Source organism: Hydra vulgaris, chromosome 04 (assembly GCF_038396675.1).
Source record: "Hydra vulgaris chromosome 04, alternate assembly HydraT2T_AEP".
Classification (NCBI taxonomy): domain Eukaryota; kingdom Metazoa; phylum Cnidaria; class Hydrozoa; order Anthoathecata; family Hydridae; genus Hydra; species Hydra vulgaris.
Window position 1 is genome coordinate 42,765,417 of NC_088923.1, and position 19,840 is coordinate 42,785,256.

The 19,840-nt window shown below is 28.2% G+C and overlaps 1 protein-coding gene across 1 annotated transcript in view; it reads right to left on the reverse strand.

The window, feature by feature from the left end:
- Window positions 1-9,673: 9,673 nt before the first annotated feature.
- The window catches only part of LOC100205954 (NADH dehydrogenase [ubiquinone] flavoprotein 1, mitochondrial), a 33,259-nt gene continuing 23,092 nt past the window's right edge, over window positions 9,674-19,840 (reverse strand). Inside the window, exons 11-17 of the mRNA XM_065796399.1 lie at window positions 19,771-19,834; window positions 19,343-19,433; window positions 18,178-18,240; window positions 17,314-17,368; window positions 15,170-15,210; window positions 15,010-15,078; window positions 9,674-9,831 (exon numbers count right to left, since the gene is read on the reverse strand). Of these exons, the coding sequence (XP_065652471.1) occupies window positions 9,742-9,831; window positions 15,010-15,078; window positions 15,170-15,210; window positions 17,314-17,368; window positions 18,178-18,240; window positions 19,343-19,433; window positions 19,771-19,834 (473 nt within the window). The 3' untranslated portion in view covers window positions 9,674-9,741. The remainder of the gene's footprint in view (window positions 9,832-15,009; window positions 15,079-15,169; window positions 15,211-17,313; window positions 17,369-18,177; window positions 18,241-19,342; window positions 19,434-19,770; window positions 19,835-19,840) is intronic.

The following is a 19,840-nucleotide window of genomic DNA, read 5'->3' on the forward strand; positions in this document are numbered from 1 at the left end:
TAAAATCCATACTGCAGGCTATGCGAAAGAAGCACTCTATACAAAAATAAAGTTATGTTTAAATTTAATATCCGGAAGATCTGCCGCAAATCTATAAATCTTCTGCAGGTCATTCCAGTTGGAGCTGGTCAAGCTGCAGATAATAACTGCGTCAGTGATTTCAAAAATAATTGTGAATTCTGCAAGTCAATTGAGTATAGAAGAGGGTTTTGGTTTTGTCCAGAGAATCTTATTTGTCTTCTTGCTCTGGATCTGAGTCTGGTTTATACTTCTTCATCTCCACTTGGATATGGTATGTAGGCATGGTATGTAGACATGGTATTAGTAATGATTGTAGGAGTGGTAAAGCTTGTTATCCTTTCTCATGACATCATTCTTATAATCTAGTAATTCAACTTTGAAAGCCTGAATATAAAAAAATCTTTAAAAATCATTAAAAAAATAAATTGAAATATCAATTTTTTTTTCTGCACCCTTAATGTTCAAAAAAATACTGAAAGTATTTTTTGTAAATGCAATGCACTTTAGTGAAGCTGCACCGAGCAGTGAACGCGTTATGCATAATAAGTTAAAAAGTTTATCAGAGTGAGATAAAGGTACAAAAAGACAGATGTCCAATGGAAAACAAAGAGCCTCAAAGTAGAAAAATACTAAAAATTGATCTAAGTAAAATGTAGTAAAAATAATCAACAACAATAAACAATAGTTGAGAAAAGTTTAAATCATTAATTGTTGAAATTGTTAATTTTTTAAATCATTAAATGTAATGTGTAGACAGTATCAGTGATGGAGTATAATTATTCGTTTTATAAGTGGTTACCATGTGGTCTGTATTATTTTGAAAAAATAATACAGACCACATGGTAACCACTTATAAAACGACTTTGAAAAAGGAATGTTTATATATTCCAAACTTAAAGACAAACCAAAGCAATTTAAATATTTATGTGGTCTATCTATCAAGCAATTTGAACTCCTATAAAATTGTGTAGCACCATACTGTCACTTAATTGAGTATCCAGATTGTAAAGGTACAGGAATCAGATTCCTTGATAAGAAAACCAAGTTGTTTTCATTTTTAACATTGTGCAGATATGCACTTCATCTTGGTGTTATTGGATTTATGGTGGGTGTTGCTAAAAGCACAAAATGTATCGTGTTTTTACTGGGTGGGTTGTATTTATAGACGCAATATTTTCAGAGATTAATTTAAAGGTTAAAGCACTTATACTTCAGCACTTAAAATCACTTATTATCACTTACAAGCATTCCCTGATGATGCCTTCTGTTTTTAAAAAAACTTTTCATGATAAAACCGATATTGCTGTGGATGCTACTGAATTTAAATTTCAACAACCAATTATGACCTAAACACTTTAATGTTTTTAAGTTATAACTGTACAACAGGGAAAGTTTTAATTTGAATCTTGCTTTTTGGAGACATATATCCTGGTTCTATCACAGATAATAAATTAATAGAACAATCTCATATTTTAGAACTAGTTGAGATGAAAGAACATGAAATTATGGCAGATAGATGGTTTTCATTTCAAGATTTATGCGCTTCAAAAGGAACATATCTGTTCATCTCAGAAATTAAGTTCCCACAAGCTGACTAAGCTGGTAATTTTGATATAGCTTCTACCCGTATTTATGTAGAGAGATTCATAGGACGCATGCGTGATTGGTCAATTCTTAATGCTGTATGACCGTTACAAAGAATGGACTTATTTTCTTTAACATAGAAAATGTTGTGTCAAGTTGTAAACCTCACAATGCGCCCTATTGGACCAAAAGAAGAATCTTGTAATAAATTATATTTTGTGAATATATATAAGCATATACTTATTTTTTTTAATGATAAAATATTTTTAAATATTTAAACCAGTTTTAATGGAGAAATTGGTGTTTCAACAAGTTCTCTAATGTGCGATCTAAGTGGTTTTAAATCTTTAAAATTTGGAAAATTTCCCATAATATTATTTCCAAGAGAAGTGACCAAAGAATGTTCTTGATGGTGCCATTTTTTCTTATTGGATTTTAATGCAAAATGCTATCTGATATTTCCTTAATAACTGACATTAGTAGATAATTAATTTGAATAATAAAGTAATTTGAGTTCGCTGTTTCTAGCTGATAAGATTGTAAAATGCAGTAATTAGATTTTGTACATAATAGTTCAAGCTTAGTCTGTACATAATATTGAGGTTGGCTTTTGACAATTAGAAAAAATATATGTGCAGAAGTTTGTATATTGTTGTACTTAAAAGACAATTAAAACCATTGTACTGCTCTGAGTTGTCTCTTTGATTTTACTTTACCTGTTACTCAGTTACTGCAATTAAAAACTATTGATGTTTTAGACAGTTTGGACCTTATTACAGCTCTTAAAAATAAATTTGTTTCCATCAGAAATGATATAGACATTTTTCTAAAAAAGTTGATGCTACGAAGCATCATGTTGGCTTTCAAGTAAAGTTGACATTTTGGTTTTGAATCCAAGAACCTGATGTCACTTCACAATACTTCAAAAGAGCTGTTACTATCTCTCTAACACATCTACATCAACAAGATTTAAACCAGAAACTGTAGCTGCATATAAACGGTTAGCATTTATTTCATTTATTATGATTTCTTTAAAATGTTCTGTAATTTTTATATAGATGATTTCCCTAATATCTGTGCGTTGAATGGGGAATTAGTTCTTTGGGAAAAATATTGGGAAAAGATTCTCTGGGACCATTCCTAACATTATATCCTTAACTCTTAAATCAAAATTATTTCCTGGATTTCGAAAATATTAAGATAGCTTTAAGGACACTAGCAACACTTCCTGTTACTTCATGTCAGTGTGAATGGAATTTTTCTGCTATGTACCGGTTAAAAGACTATACAGGATTAACAATTTCAGAAAATTGACTAAACGGTTTGACATTAATATACTTCCATTTAGAAATTGTTCCTTGTATTGGTAATGTTATTAACAGATTTTCTATAAAAAATCAACTACTTGATTAGGTGTGAAAATCCCCTGGAAAGGCCAAGATATCAATGGTGTCCATAACAGGACAGGTTATATATAACCCCATACTTTTGTTTGGGATTAGCTGGTATGATATACCAGCTAATCCCAAAATATCTTATTATATAATATGATTAGTGGTCATAGTTCAGGCAAATACTGACCTTCTCTTTCTGATATTGACAATCTCTTTCTATCATTTTCTAATTTAGTGACAAAATAAAAAAAAACATAAAGAATTTTAAATAAATTTTCTCTCAATCAACCTAATAATATTCTTATGTCTTTATGCCATTTAAACCAGTTTTTACTGTAATTGTTTTCAAAAACCATTACCTTTCTTTTCATTTGATCAAAACTTATGTTCTTTCTTGTTGCTAAGGTTTAACTTGGTTTAACATTTTTTGAAAGTCTTGTAATATAAAAATGTATATAACCATTTGTATGACTATGTATATAAATCTATTTGTATATGTGTCTTTCTCTTTCTGTTCTTGATTTTTCTTTTTCTGATTGTCCATGTCTGAATCAAAATGTTCCTAAACATGCTGATGAGCCCTGATATTGGGCGAAACAATCATTTGTTGTTTTATATATTTATAATTGTAATGAGTTAAGCCAAAATGGTAAAGAATCTACAGCTCTTATATATGTATATATATATATATATATATATATATATATATATATATATATATATATATATATATATAAAGTTTCTAAATAAGATATGAGCTGCAAAAGAAAATCCCTTTAAACTGCAAAAGAAAGAAAATCCTCAAGCCCAAGGAAAGGAAGATTTTCAAGGATACATAAGAGAAGGGCTATCGAAGTGATTATTCTCCCCCCCCCCCTTCCAAATAGATTTTTTTTTGTTGCTGAGATATTGAGCGCATTGTTTAAAAAAGTAAGTTTGGGAGGCTGTTTCAAAGTAGCATGAAATTTGGATAAAATTATGTAGTACAAATTCTATTTTTTGGGCTTGCCTTCTTAAAAAAATCATCACACTTGTAAATGGTTCAAATCCGCCCTTGCCCCCCCCCCCTCCTTTTTTTATCTGCCTTGTGGGCGTAGTTGCGTCATTTACATGGCGTAAGGTGCTTTTTTTTTTGACGGGGTAAATTAAAAAACCTGCGTCCGCCCCTGAATGCTACAAATCAAAATGAAGGAGGTATTGCCGCAATGCAATTTCGAGGTAAAAGTAAAACTATAAAACTTGATATTATTTTAAAAACAACATAATTTGAAGTTTACATAAATTAAATATTTGCATACACTTTCGTTCACATTTTCTTGTAATAAAAGTGCTACGACTTTCTCTCGCCATTAAATCGGGTGTAATGGCTGTTGTGAGTTTTGTGTAAACACGCACGAATCAGCATTAATAAGTTGATCAATATATAATATGATGAAATTTAGTTTAACTTCTTTATCAACTTCCATCTTCTTTTCTGTTTCCAGCTCTTCCAACAATCAGTCCCGATTGTCCATAAAGAACTTATCTCTCTTTCTATCAGACATGATCTAACGACGATTATTCAGCCAACTTTGGCAACCTACTGCCCCTATCCGATGCCCTCTAGAAACATTGTATTTAACTGGAAACCCTTTGAAATCTGTTCAACTCATTCTATGTTGTAAGCTTGGAAAATACAATCCGTAATACTATTTTTCTTCGTGATAAAAGACACCAGAGAAAAGAAAAAATACGTATAACACACTTTTTTTTCTCAAATTTCAAAAGCTTTTGTGTATAACATTGATATTAGGGTCTATGAAGAATTTATTTTCGACATATAATATACTGTTTTTTTTTTCATTTTTTGGGGGTAATTTAAATGAACAAAACAAATTTGACCCTTTTACAGCACAGTTTTCCAAATGAAAACGTTTTCTAATTTATTTAGATGACGCACGGTGCCTCAGAGAAACCTTAAAAAGTGGCCAAAAATATATTTAATTAAAAGTAATTTTTTAACTTAAAAATTTTAAAATCTATCTCTTAAAATATAAGGGTTATTGGTTTGATAAAAAATTTATTTTAAAAGTTAAGCACTTTGTACTTATTTAACTCTTTTTTCGGCTATAAAAACACTTTTTAAATTAGAAGCGAGTTTTGCGGACATTTTGACGAATTTTTAACATAAATAATTAGACCAATTAAAAGCCTTAAAATAAATGCAAAATTATTTAGTATTATTATTTTAGTTATTATTATAGTTAGCAACTATACATATTAAAATATTACTGAACAGTAGACCTCAAAAAGTTAATGTGTATTTTATAAATTTTTAGTTTATTTTGTATTTTAAAGGTGAAAAATCTTCTCTTAGTCTTCTGCAAGTTTCATTACAATTTTTTTTTTATATTGTAACATATATTTTTATCGACAACCACAACCAAGTCCCTGTGGTAGCCTTGTGGTGCGACGGATTTTTATATATTTTTTAAATCCATGAGCAAATAGCCAGCACTTTATATTATAAACCACGAATTTTTAATGTTGTTTTACACATGCGTAATTAGATATCGTAAAAGTGCGTGGTGGATATTTATATAAACTGGAGACATGTAAATATTATTTGTTTTTGAAATATATAATAATGTTTGTTGTAAAAAAAAAACAAAAAAAACAAAGTAAACAAAAGTGTTCGTTGTCTATAAATTTTTATGTGCAAGATGTAACTTCTGTTATATAACACCATGGCCTACTGTAATTATAAATTCTTTATACCATACAAATTATTATACCATATTTGAAGATCTGAATTAATTGTTTATATGAAATACCTTTCGTGTTGTGGTTTGTTCTCCTCTAAAGCTAAATGCCACAAAATATTTTTTTTTTCCTGAAAACTAATGTCTTGTTCATTTTGAAAATTGTGTTCTCGAAGCGTTTGGCGAAGTACGAAAAGCCCTTCTAATATCAATTTTTATTTTAAGACCTCCTTATTTTGGTATTTTAAAATGATTTTCTAACCTCTAATGCCTTTAATTGATATTTGGCACGGTAATTTTTTTAACTGAGTTTTATTAAAGTTTAGCGTACTAAATATTGAAGTTATAGTAAACTTAATCAAATAATTTTTTTTTTAATTACAATTGTTTCTCCTAACTAATTGTTTCTAATTTATTTTCTCCTTCCTAATTGTTTCTCCTAGCTAATTGTTTCTAATTTATTTTCTCCTTCCTAATTGTTTCTCCTAACTAATTGTTTCTAATATATTTTCTCCTTCCTAATTGTTTCTCTTAACTAATTGTTTCTAATTTACTTTCTCCTTCCTAATTGTTTCTCCTAACTAGCCTTATTTTGATTTTTCTTTATAAAAAGGCGGATTCTCAAAGAAAGACATTTCTAGATCTTCCTTTTTTTCGAAATTTTTTGGATTCGAAATCCTCATAAAAACCTTTGCAAAACTGAACACCTTTTATTTTAAACACATGTAAATCCGTCAAACAACTACTGTTAAATTCCCTGTCTGAAATAAGAAAACATTTCCTAATTTTTCTGAAAACAACCTTCGCAAAAACTTAATTTTTGCAGTCATTTATTTTTGTTTTTAACTAAATATAAAGTTTTCTTAAAATTCAACATAATAAATAGTGAGTTGATTAAAAGTTTTACAAAAAAAAACATTTTTTTAAAAATTATATATATTTTTTTAATTATAATTTTTCTCATTTAATTAGTCATGCTTTTGGAATTTTTACGTTAAAATCAAGGCGGACCTCCAAGACATCATTAAATTTTTTTTTTGCAGATTCGCAATCCCCATAAAATTCTTCATTAAACTAACTTTCTCCCCGTTTTTAAAATTTAAGAAAAAAAAAATCACACATCCTATCTAAATATCATACAGCTAGTTGCATGCCTGTTTGAGTGGTCAAATTTAATTTTTAACCTCAAAAAGGAATTCCCTGACCCAGAAAAACCCTAAAAACATGTATGTTGTTGTTTTTTTTATAGATAAGTTTTGGTCGTTTTCTGACCTCTTTGAGACACTTTGCGACACAAAAATTAAAAACTACCTACAAAATGATGTAGTTGTCTCGCTTTCAACACGAGTCGTCTTGCTCTCAACACAACGAGAAAATAAAAAAGCATTTTTTATTTAAAGAAACTAAATTCTCTTTACTACATTAAACTCTACTTTTTAAATACGTAAAAACTCTTTGCATTCATAAGTACAAATAACTCTTCTCTTCCATAAATTATATTTTTACATAAATTATCTTCCATAAATTATATGAGCATGTTCATATAAATTTAACACAATACAGCACATGGGCTGAAAAGTCCCGGGCCTAACACATAGATAGCGCGAGTTTTATTGCAGTCACCACTTTTTCAGTTAATACTAACCTTCAAAAGACAGCTGTTAAAATTTCATTATATTCCATTCATTAGCAAACTAATGAATGAGAGTTATTTTGCTAATTGTAACTTTACTTTTTTTATTTTCAGAACAATGGATCAAAAACAATTTCGTGTTTTAATTTTACACTGCTTCTTGATGGGAAAAAACACCGTTCAAACGAAGCAATGGCTCGAAAAGTGTTATGGTGACTCCGCTCCATCAAAAACAACAATAAAACGTTGGTTTGCTGACTTCAAACATGGTCGTAGAGACACCGATGATGCAGAACGCAGTGGACATCCAAATGAGGCGGTAACACCAGAAAACATCAAAAAAATCCACAAAATTGTTTTGAATGATCGAAAAGTGAAGTTGCGTGAGTTAGCTGACATCGTAAATATATCAAAAGAACGTGTTGGCTTTATATTGCATGAGCATTTGACTATGAGAAAGCTCTGTTCAAAGTAGGTGCCGCGTTTGCTCACTGTTGACCAAAAACAAGAACGTGTTGATGATTCTGAGCAGTGTTTGGCTATGTTCAAACGCAACAAACCGGAATTTTTGCGTCGATATATGACAATGGATGAAACATGGATCCATCACTTCACTCCGTAATCAAAACTATCGTCATCTGAGTGGACAGCAACTGGTGAACCTCGTTCAAAGCGCCCGAAAGTACAACAATCGGCTGGAAAGGTTATGGCTTCGGTATTTTGGGATGTGCGTGGTGTAATATTCATCGATTATCTAATATTTAATTAATATTCATCGATTATCTTGAAAAAGGAAATACCATCAACAGTGAATATTATATAACGTTATTGGAGCGTTTGAAGGCCAAAATTGCAAAAAAACGACCGCATATGGCAAAGAAAAAATTTTTGTTTCATCAAGACAACGCACCGTGTCACAAGTCAATCAAAACAATGGCAAAACTACATGAATGGAACTTCGAATTTCTCCCACATCCACCGTATTCGCCAGATTTGGCTCCCAGCGACTACTGGCTGTTAGCAGTCCTGAAAAAAATGCTGTTAGCAGTCCTGAAAAAAATGCTGTTAGCAGTCCTGAAAAAAATGCTCGGCGGTAAGATATTTCGCACGAATGAAGAGGTTATCGCTGAAACTGAGGCCTATTTTGAAGCAAAAGATAAATCGCTCTACAAAAGTGGCATTGAAATGTTAGAGCGGCGCTGGAATGATCGCGTTGCTTTTGATGGAGATTACGTTGATGAATGAAGCTAATTTTGAAAAAAAAAAAAAAACCGTGTTTTTTTTTTTAGGCCCGGGACTTTTCAGGCCATGTGTTATTTTAATATATGATGTCTATGGAATAATATATGCCGTTAAAAAGTTAAAATATTCTAAAGTTGCCTTACTGGCCTCATATTTCTTTTTAATATGACCAACTCTTTTCATTTTGAACAATACTTATACAATAAGATAAAATGTTACCACTTTCGTGGTAAAATTAATATATTGAGCCTAAAAATTACAGTTAGAAAAAAAAAAAAAAATAGATATATATTAGTTTTAGAGTGCTGAGGGTCTATAGATTACATTTATGAAAAGAAAATACTCCAATGTATATCTAATAATTTTCTTATGTCTTTCAAATGTGTGAAATTGGTATTACCGGTAACTTATGAAAGTAAGCGGATCAATGAATTACCTGAAGTAATTCATCCACCTGCTCAATCAGCAGGCTGAAGAAAGTGAATGTAGTAGCACAAGGTTTTTTACATGGAAGTTTTAATAAAATTGCTAAGCGACGCAAATATACGACTGATTTAATACAAAAAAAGAGAGTTGAGGTAAATCTGATTCCAAATTAGCTAAAATGCGTAGTAATGTAGTATCGTCAGCCCAAAAGAGCCAAGGTTTGAATAAGAATTAGTTAGCTTGATTGCGAAGAAAAACAGTATTATTATTTCAGAAAAGCCATGCCAAAGCTAACAAAGCATTATATGGATGTAAACTTTGTTGAGGTGAGAAAAATGTAAAGGATAATATAGAAACAAAAAAGGCATAAAAATGATTTAAAAATGTTATATGATGGTTAAATTGCAGCAAGTAGACTAAAAGAGTCTAAAAAGGGTTCAACAGAAAAGAACTTCATTAAAAGTAAAACATTTAAATTGGTAACAACAACTGGTGTAAGAAAAAAAATATTGCTCTGTACGAGCGGCAACTTTAAAGTTAATTTAAAGTCACAAATTTATTAAATTCTAAAATTCTACTAAAAAAATAGCAATAGAGACAAAAAAAATAAAATAATAAAAAAAACAAATAAAAATTTGTATTAAAACATATTGTAAATTAATAACATCTATATATAGTTACATTGGGCGATAAATAGAATTCACATGGACATGTTTGCTTGTTTATTAAAATTGCTTTGATATTGAGCAAACCTTTCTTCTAACAATGGACGAAAATGACGTATCAAACCCTTAAAGAAAAAAGTTATTTATTCAAAAATAAAGAAATTAAAAGTACAAAAAAAGACAACCTGGTTAAAATGTCAGGTTACTTTTTAAAATAGCGTTAATAAAACATAACAATATATTTAATAAAACAAAATTTTTTGCAAGAAGCATTTAAAAGCCTTGATGTCTTCAAAATTTGAAATTTTTTAATTCTATTTAATTTTGTAAATTACCCTACTGAAAAAATAAGATTACCTGCTAGCTAATCTTATTTTTTCAGTAGGGTAATTTACGAGTAATATGGGCATCTAGGTAATATGAGCATACCAAAAGATTTCTAAGGCGTGAGTAGTGAAGTTCAAGTTGTTTTGTATTTTTTTAGCGGCTCTCGTCTAATTAAAACGCTATTTAATTTTTTGTGTTGTTAAAATATTATTGCACATAAAAGAATCTGCGGCGCGAAATTTTGATGTTGAAAAATAGATATTTATTTTTTCATAAAGAAAAATATATTAACTAGAAATCCGTTCCGTTTTTGTTAGGGCAACAATGCATAGAAACATTTATTTTTGACTTCATTTAAGATATCATTTTTGTGTAATATGAGCATGCTCAAATTACCCAGTGTTTTTTATAGCGTTGTTACCGACTTCGACTGAATCGACTAAAAGTCGACTAGTTAAAAGTCGAAATTAGTCAACTTTGAAAAATCGAAGTCGATAAAACCTTTGATTTTATCGACTACGAACTTCCTACTAATCGACTAAAAATCAATTTAGTTGAGTAAAAATCTTTAAATAATTATATCTTTTCATTCGATTTACCTTTTCAATTTTTAATTTTTGTTTGTTCATTTAATAACAATAATGTGTACTATTATAACTATGACCTAGTTTTTTGATTACTCTTTTAAAGTTTTATCTTAAGGTTATTCATAGCATGTTAACATTATTTATACCTAATTAAACTTTCGATTATGTATTTCATTAATTTTTTTCTTTTGTTTATTCGATGCTTGTGATTTTCATAAATACTTTCATACGTACACTTTTCATACGCTTTAAGCTGGCCGAGGGGCCGAGCTAGGATTAAAAGTTGTGAAGCAACCTCTAAATGTCATCTATACAATCACATAGTAAATATGATTGTAATTACTTTTTGATATATAGCAAGTCAATAGTGTGTGTGTGTGTGTGCGTGTGTGTGTGTGTGTGTGTGTATATATATATATATATATATATATATTTTTGAGCCTACACTTCGAGATTATTTCATTCCTTGTGTTAAGTAGGTTTTCTCCTTTATACAGCAAAATTTGAAACTTCTCGATCAAACAGAGGTTGCAAACTTTTGATGCTGAGCTGTATGGTTGTATGGTTTTGATGCTGAGTTGTATGGTTTGCATTGTTTAACAATCTTCCATTTGACAAAAGGTGTAAAGTTTGTTCCTTTTAATTTTTCTTTGCATTCCAGATTGTTTGAATAAATGGTGGCCTGATAAACAATGTTATTAGAAAGACAATGGTTGTTTATTAGACATTTAGATTTGTCAATGCAATTGCTTATCTTTTCATTATTTTTTCCTCCTTATGTAAAGTGTTTTTATTGTGAGAGTTGATAATGGATTTTATGTTTGGCATGCAGGAATAACTAATTTTGATTGTGTTTCTATTAAATATTTTACGAAGTCTGTGGTTAACTGGAAAGTAGAAGTCGACGAGGTTCCAAAAACATTTAGCTATTTTTGTTACAACATTTGCACTGAAAGGAGGATTATACCAAATTATCTAGCATTTATAATTGCCGTTTTTTGATTTTATACTTGGATGGTATGCAAGTTCGCAATTGTACTCAGATTTTTTAAGAGCTTCTTGATAAGGAGGAATACTATCTTTAAAATCGATTCACTTGACGATGCTACTGATAATCTTAATTCAATAGTCTTAGGAATACTTTTTATTACACTCGGTGGATGATTAGAACTAGTATGTATATAATTCAGTATAACATCTGGTTTGCGGTATGGCTGAAAAGAGCCATCGTTAAGGTTTAGCGTTAAATCGAAAACTATTTTCAAATTATTTTCAAAAAAAAAATGTTTATTTATCCTCTCCATTTCCTGACCACTTTTGTTCCTAAATATAGTTAATCCATCATCGTGATATATACCGAAACTACTTTTATCATAAAACTGCGAGATTTGATGAAAAATATAAATCCCAACTAATTCACAAATCTCCGCGCTATCAAAGACCTACATAGTAGTAAGTGACCAGGGCCCCGGCTAAAAACAGAGGTTTTTGCAAACCAGGCCCCGGCTAAACAAACACAATTTGCAGGGGTTACTAGCCGGGGCTGGATTTTTGTTGTTGTTGTTGCTGTTTTTTTTTAATTTTGTTCAAGTTAAAATTTGTTATGAAAGTTTAAGGAAATATAAGAAAAAGTCACAAAAATAATATATACAAATATAATATAATTCATAAATATTTACAATGACAAATAAGAAAGAACAAAGTAGATCAGATGGATATATGGTGTCTTTAAAAGATAGGAAAAGAAGCAATGACCTTAGAGAGAGTATGAGAGTAGTAATTATATTTATAGTGTGTATCAGAGAAGATGATAATGATCCCAATGATTAAGATGCTGATGATGATCATTGTCATCATCATCATCATAATCATCTTAAACATCATCATCAACTGTATGCTTGATGATGATGATGATGATGATAATGATGATGATAATGATGATGATAATGATGATGATATTATGATGATGATATTATGATGATGATGAGTATGATGATGATGTAGAAATGATGATGTAGAGATGATGATGATGATGATGATGGTGATGATGATGAGATGATATATATACCTTTATATAAAATATATCATGAATTTTAAATAACAATAATATATTTATAAGGAATATCAATAGTAATGCAGCCCCGGTCACAAACCCGGCCCCGGCTATGTTTTATCAAACCCGGCCGCGGCCCTGGTCAAATATCAACCCCGGTTGCTTACTACTACATAGTGACATCGAATAATCCTTTCTTTTTCTTAATCCAAGCAGTTCCACTTCTAAATAATAATGATTTTCTTGCATGGTGTATGAAACTCTTTTGTTCACTATTTATTGTTAGATGTTGTTCTACAAAAGCTATTTCATTTTTTAGTAGGTTTCATTAATCGATGGATAAAAATTATTTATATCAAAGACTAAGAACTTACACAATTGCTTTTCTTTTATGGTTTGAAACCAATGTATAGCATATATATATATATATATATATATATATATATATATATATATATATATATATATATATATATATATATATATATAAAAAGCCCCAAAATTTTCGCCCCCCCTGCCCCAAACGTGAGAGCAACAAGTTGATGAAGTATTTTTTGTACTATTCTTAACTAGACTTAATCATCGATAAATTTTAGATTTCATTTTGAAATATTTTAGCGTTCAAAAATTATGACCATATAAAGTTGAAACCCCCCTCAATTTGAGGGGGTTGCAAATTTTATACGGTAATAATTTTTAAACGCTAATAGATAATACTATGAAACTTAAAATTTATTGATGAATATAAATCATTGGGTTCTGGTAACAGATTGTCCCTAAATCATTGGGTTCTGGTAACAGATTGTCCCGTTAACAGTGCAGCCCCTCTCTCTCATATTGTTTTGCTCCATAATTATTTAAACAATATGATATTAAAAGATAGAAAATGAATATGAATTACTTTATTATTTTTAATAAAATTTAAAAATAAATTATTTCCATATTTCGACAAAATCGACTTTAAGTCGATTTCAAAAATGTTTTACGCGAAAAATTTTTTTTTTTGAAACAATACTACTTCGTTTAAAATTTTTTTATTGAAACAATACTACTTTGTTTTACGCCAAAAAAAAAAAATTCTTTTTTTTTTTGCATAAAACAAAGTAGTAGTTTCAATAAAAAGAATTTGATCTTTTTATGAAAAGTTTTGTAAATAATAAACCATTATATTCCACAAATTAGTTCTAATTGTCAAGTTGGTATTTTTTTACATAATGTTAATTGTTTGAGCTAATTTAAAGTGCTCATAGTGTCAAGTGGTCTGAATAAAAAAGTAGAGAAAGTGCTCATATAGGACTTTCGCTACATTTTTTTTTTCATTTTATTTGGGCATCATAATTTTTTTTTAAATTGTGGTGCCCAAATATTTGAGTAGCGATCCCTAAAAATTATTTATTTGCAAAATTTTTTGGATCCAATTTGCATAATTATTTTTAAAAATTTTTCAATTTTTGGTTAAGGTGCTCATAATACTCTACCTAGTGCTCAAAATATCTACCTTAACTAGTAAAAGTGACAAATCATGGTAAAAAAACACGTTTAAAAATTAGGATAAAATAATAGCAAAATTGGTACAAAATCTTTTGCTGAGATTTGAGTTAAAAACTTTCATCAGGGTTTCATCAGGTTTCATCAACCCTAACATAAAAACTGTTCTTATCATGGTACAATCTTTTTCCCCTGAGATTTGAGTTAAAAACTTTTCTAAATCTATATATATTAAGATTAATAAGTAAATCAAAATCATCATACAACTGCAAAATACAACCTTGCGTTTATTCAAAATTTATTTACTAAAGGTAAAAAATACGAAAAAAAAAATTGTGACATGCTGTTGTACCAATTAAAAAATTCTGTCACGCTTTCAATAATTAAGTGAGGAGTGTTTAAATTATTTTAAACAAAATTTTATTAAAACAAATAAAAATGTAAATTATTAAAATGTAAATTATTTTATTAAAAGAAATTTTAAATTTAAATGTATTTAAATACGTACTTTTTTTTAGTCATAGATGTTTTTCGAACTTATCGCAAACTTAAAATTTTTTTTATTGCTTTCGAATTTATCGCAAACTTATAAATTTTTTTATTGCTTTCGAATTTATCGCAAACTTAAAAATTTTTTTTTGCTTTTATTCTAGATATTTTAGAATTAAAATTACAAACCAAAAAGTTACAACTGCACAAGTACAACCAGTGTTAAAAAATAAAACTTCTAAATTCAACCTGCCTCATTTTACCTCAACTATCGTAATTTAACAATAACCAATAATAAATATCTTATTGGTATATTATATTAAGGTAAGAAATAACTGTTACTATATATTTAAAATTACCTGCACAGGCCATGCTGCACCATCTCCCAAAGCACAAATAGTATGCCCTTCTATCTGCTTACTAATTTCCTGTAAACATTTTATAACAAAATGAAGCACATTAGAAAAATTAAGTGCATTTGAAAAGCAACAAATATAAGAATAGGTCTTCATAACATACCCATAGCATATCGATTTCTGCAGATTTGGCTTTACCATCAACTATATAATAAAAAATTATATATAAATCACAACTCATAGCTAAAACTTCAGCAAACTAGATATGGCACAATTAGAATTTCCGAAATAAAGGAAAAGTCTAATACCAGTATTAGCATGAAACATCTTAATTGCATTTTTTTAAAATGAATTAAGTTAATTATTTTAACTTACTTCATTTAAAAAATTTTTTTTTAAATTAAACTCAATATTTTTTTCAATTAAAATTGAATATTCAATTTTCCAAAGAATTAATAAAAATATTAATGCAACCCTAATATTTCAAAACTCATCCAGCTTTGAAGATAAGTGGAAAAATTACCAGCAACAGAAAGCACTCTTTTGCTGGATTTTGACGTAAGTTGAATTTTTTTTTGAGTCGCGCCAATCTTATTTAAATTCAAAGTTTGAACTTTACTTGCTTGCTTAACTATCTTTGTTATGGATTGCAACTATGTCATTGCACATTGCATTATGGATTGCAACTATGTAATTGCACATTCCACATTACTAATAGCATCTTCAGCAACTTTATTATCTGATGAATTGACATGAAAAATATTCAAAAACTCTTATACTAATGCAAAATTCTGTTCAATTATATTTTTGGCATGTCGTTGCTGACTTTGATGGATATTAGAAGCCATCATGATTTTTTGACATTTGAATTTGACTTGTGTAAATATCTCATTAAGAACATTTGTTAAGTAGCTTTTTTAAACAAAAAGATGTGAACATCTTTTTAGCTGTAAAAACATCACCAGAACAGCCAGAACAATATATGTTGAAAATTATTTTCCACATAAATTCTTTTTGTAAAAATTTACGTTTACACATCTTTTAATGTTAATACTGATTCATTCATCAACTAATATGTTGAATTTTTTACAACATTTTTTTAAAACAGAAATTTTGACAAACAGCTCTAACTTTTTGATATCATAAAGTTTTGTAACTTTTCAGGAAACTTCTCTTTTGTTTTGCTTCGCTAGCCAAACCATATTATTTTGCTTTGCTAGCCAAACCATATTATTTTGTAAAATACTTCCAGACTGCAGAGATTTTAGCATGTTGATTTTTTGGTACTTGATTGTTACAGCTTATATTTTACTGAAATAAAATAAAAATTAGATTTGATATAAGTATTTCTAATTTTCATTTACCGACTACCAAATAAAAAGTGCTTATTTATATTAGGAGCATCATCATCTTATATGAATAAGATCATCCAGGTCATATTTTAAAAATTTCGAAAATTGTTTGGGTAGAATATCTGGAAAAAATCCAGAATATATTTTCCCTTTAACTAGCTGAGTTGTTTCCAATTTTTTTCCAAAAAACGCTTAGGATATCCAGAAAAACTTGATGTTGAGAAAAATATCCAGAGTTCCGGAAATATTCGGAAAGATAATTCCTGAGCAAGAGATAAACTTTTTTTCTTCAAATCGCCAAAAGTAATGCAACGCTTTTTGTTACAAATGTGTAGAATTTGCTTAATTTTCTTAAACATTTATAACAAAAATCTAGAAAAAACTAGAGCAATTAATATCAAAAACTGTAAAAAAAAGAAACAAATTTTTATATTTTTTGAATATTATTAGTGGATAAATTTAATTTCATAATGGTTTTTAGTATAGATATTAAAAACTGAAGAAACTCTAGACATAACTACTTGCTATTAACTATAATTGACAAAAAGAACTCATGATTTGTATGAATCTCTATTAACATGATTTGCAGAATGAGAATTATTTTTGCAAAATTGTAAATATATCAGTGATTGAATAATATATCACTAAAATAAAATAACATCATTTGACAAAACACAAATGAAATAGACAAAAATAAAAATGCATTTAAAATAAATAATAAAAAAGTAAGAAACATTTAAATAACAATATCATATAAATTATATAAATAATAAATAATTATAGATATTATAAATTACTATGTAATAAATAATCAAATACTTAAAGTAGAAATTCATTAATTAAACTTAGGTAAATCCAAATTTTTGTTTTTGAAAATCAGATGAACTTTTATTTTTCATTATTCAAAAATCAGAAACTGCAATATAAAAGCTATATAAAATTTAAAAAAAGTTACCAAATCTTTTCATTATGTTATTCATCCAGCCAACACCCTCTCGACATGGTGTACACTGTAAAAAATGATGGTGTACATGTTAAAAATGATGATGTCAATCTTAATAAAATTAATAAAATCTAAATTCAAAAACTCTTGTTTATAGTTTTAGTAGATCACAATTAGAAACAAAGATGTTTTAAACTATTAAAGCTTATTTCTGACCATTTTTTAGTCCCCAGTACCATGAAAATAGCAAATAAAATAACAAATGAAAATAGCAAATAAAATAGAATGTAAATAGAATAGTAAAAAAAAAGAAAAAAAAAGAATATAAAATTCAAAATAAAAAATAGCATTATAAATGATTTACATACAAGTACAAAAATAAAAAGCCAAAATCAATATCATATCATGACATAATATCCATCAAAGTATTTCTTAGCAATTTTTTTGCTTTAATTTTTAAAGTGTGCGCATAAATTTTTAGCAAAAGAAAAAAAAAAAGTTTAGAAAATAAATATGAAATGTATTAATGCTTGATTAAGTGCACACAAATCCTCATTGATGATGTTTTATGGTGATATATGTGGTACTGCACACAGATACACAAAGGCTATACAATAATCAGATTGCAACAAGAGCCATCTAATTTTGATCAAAATTTACTGTTATTTTAATTTGCAAAAAGAACAAAAAAAATTATTCTTTATTTATCTTCTTTTTCATTATTATTAGAAACAGGCTGTCCACACACAAAAATTATTTTTATTAGAAGCAGGCTGTACACACAAAAAAACATTAATAGGTCATGGTGGCAAATATTTGATAGAATTTTTTGAAAAATATCATCAATGACATGCATTAAAAAAATAATTTACAAACCTGACCACAGCTTTCATGCTTGTAGAATTCGATAAGTCTAGCAATACACCTGACAACATCACTCTAGAATGAAAAATAGTTTTTTATTACTTTAACAAGTACTATTATAAATATATTACTTGTTATTATAAATATATTACTTGTTATTAGTGATGTACCAATTAATCAGCATCAGCTAAATCAACAAATTTTTGAACAATCGGAATCGGTATCGGCTTTTTTTAATTAATTTACCAATTTTCCAACCGATGGCATTTTAATATTTTTATCCTGCATTATGATAATAATTAAATAATAAATAAACAATACTTTATGCATTACTTAGAATTTTTTTGAGAAATTGTTTATATTGACTTTGTTTACAGGCAAACTTGTTTATTCTTAAGATGATGTTTATAAGCTTTAATTTAAAACCTGAATGTATTTATACTTTTATTAGCATGTTGTTTTTAGAATATGTTTATTTTCTGTTGTTCTATTGTTATACCTAAAAGTAACCTATTTAAACATTGATATTTATATGTATTCAAGTATAGCCTTCTATATTTCTATATGATTATTGTTTAGATATCTAAATTACTAATAAATCAATAAAACTACAGAACTAAAGTAAACTGCTATCTTAACACCATTTTCTTTTTGAAATTGAAATAAAAAGCATTTCTCTAAAATTGTATTTATTTTTTGAAAGTTTTCTTTTCATAGTAAAAAAAAACAAACTATTTTTAAAAATAATGGTTTGGTTCTGATTTGGGTCCAAGTATTTGTTAACCAGTTCTGATTCCATGAAAAAGTTTACATGATTTAAAGTTGTATGGTCTTATATTTTCATAATTTTATTAATTAGAAAATTCATCGGTATCAGTATCGGTGAGAAGTTTCGAGTTCAACCCCTACCACGCTCCTGGTAGTACAGCACTCAAGTTGGTTCTCCGTGAAACACCTTTGTGTATGAAGGTTCGTGTTTTGGAGTTAAAGAGTTAGGAGAGGGTTGTAACCACAACTTAAAAAGTTGGAAAAAAAAAGTCCTTACTGTGGCCTAAGGGAGATAAATAACAAAAAAAAAAAAGTCCTAACTGTGGCCTTAGGGAGGTGAATAAAAAAAAAAAAAAGAAAAAAAAAAAAAAAAGTGACAAAACAAAATAAAATTTTTTAAAAATCAAACCTGCTTATTCATAACAATTATGGCAGCTGTTCCAAGACCAGTTTGAGCTCGAATCAGATCATCAAAATCCATCAGAACATCTTCACAAACTCTAATAAAAAAAATCAACTATTGAACAGTATAGTAAAAAATTAAGTTAACTGCTAAATGTTAACAAATTAATAAATAAAACTAAAAAAACAACAAACAGAATTAATAAACAGGGCAGCATTTTAACATTAATGAATGGAGCTTAATGGAAGTTGAAAATTCTTCAAAAGTTTAATTTAAAAAGAATAAATTCATTTTTAACTTGTTATAATGCATTTATAATGCAAACTTTAACATTTCTACACTTATAAAAACTTTGTTAATTTTTTTGACTAATGCACCATTAAGGTAACAGAGAGAGCTAACAACTGCAAATCAACAATGAAATTTAAACAAACTTTTTCGGTATAAGTGGAGTTGATGAACCACCAGGTATAATACATAACAAGTTGTCCCAACCACCTAACA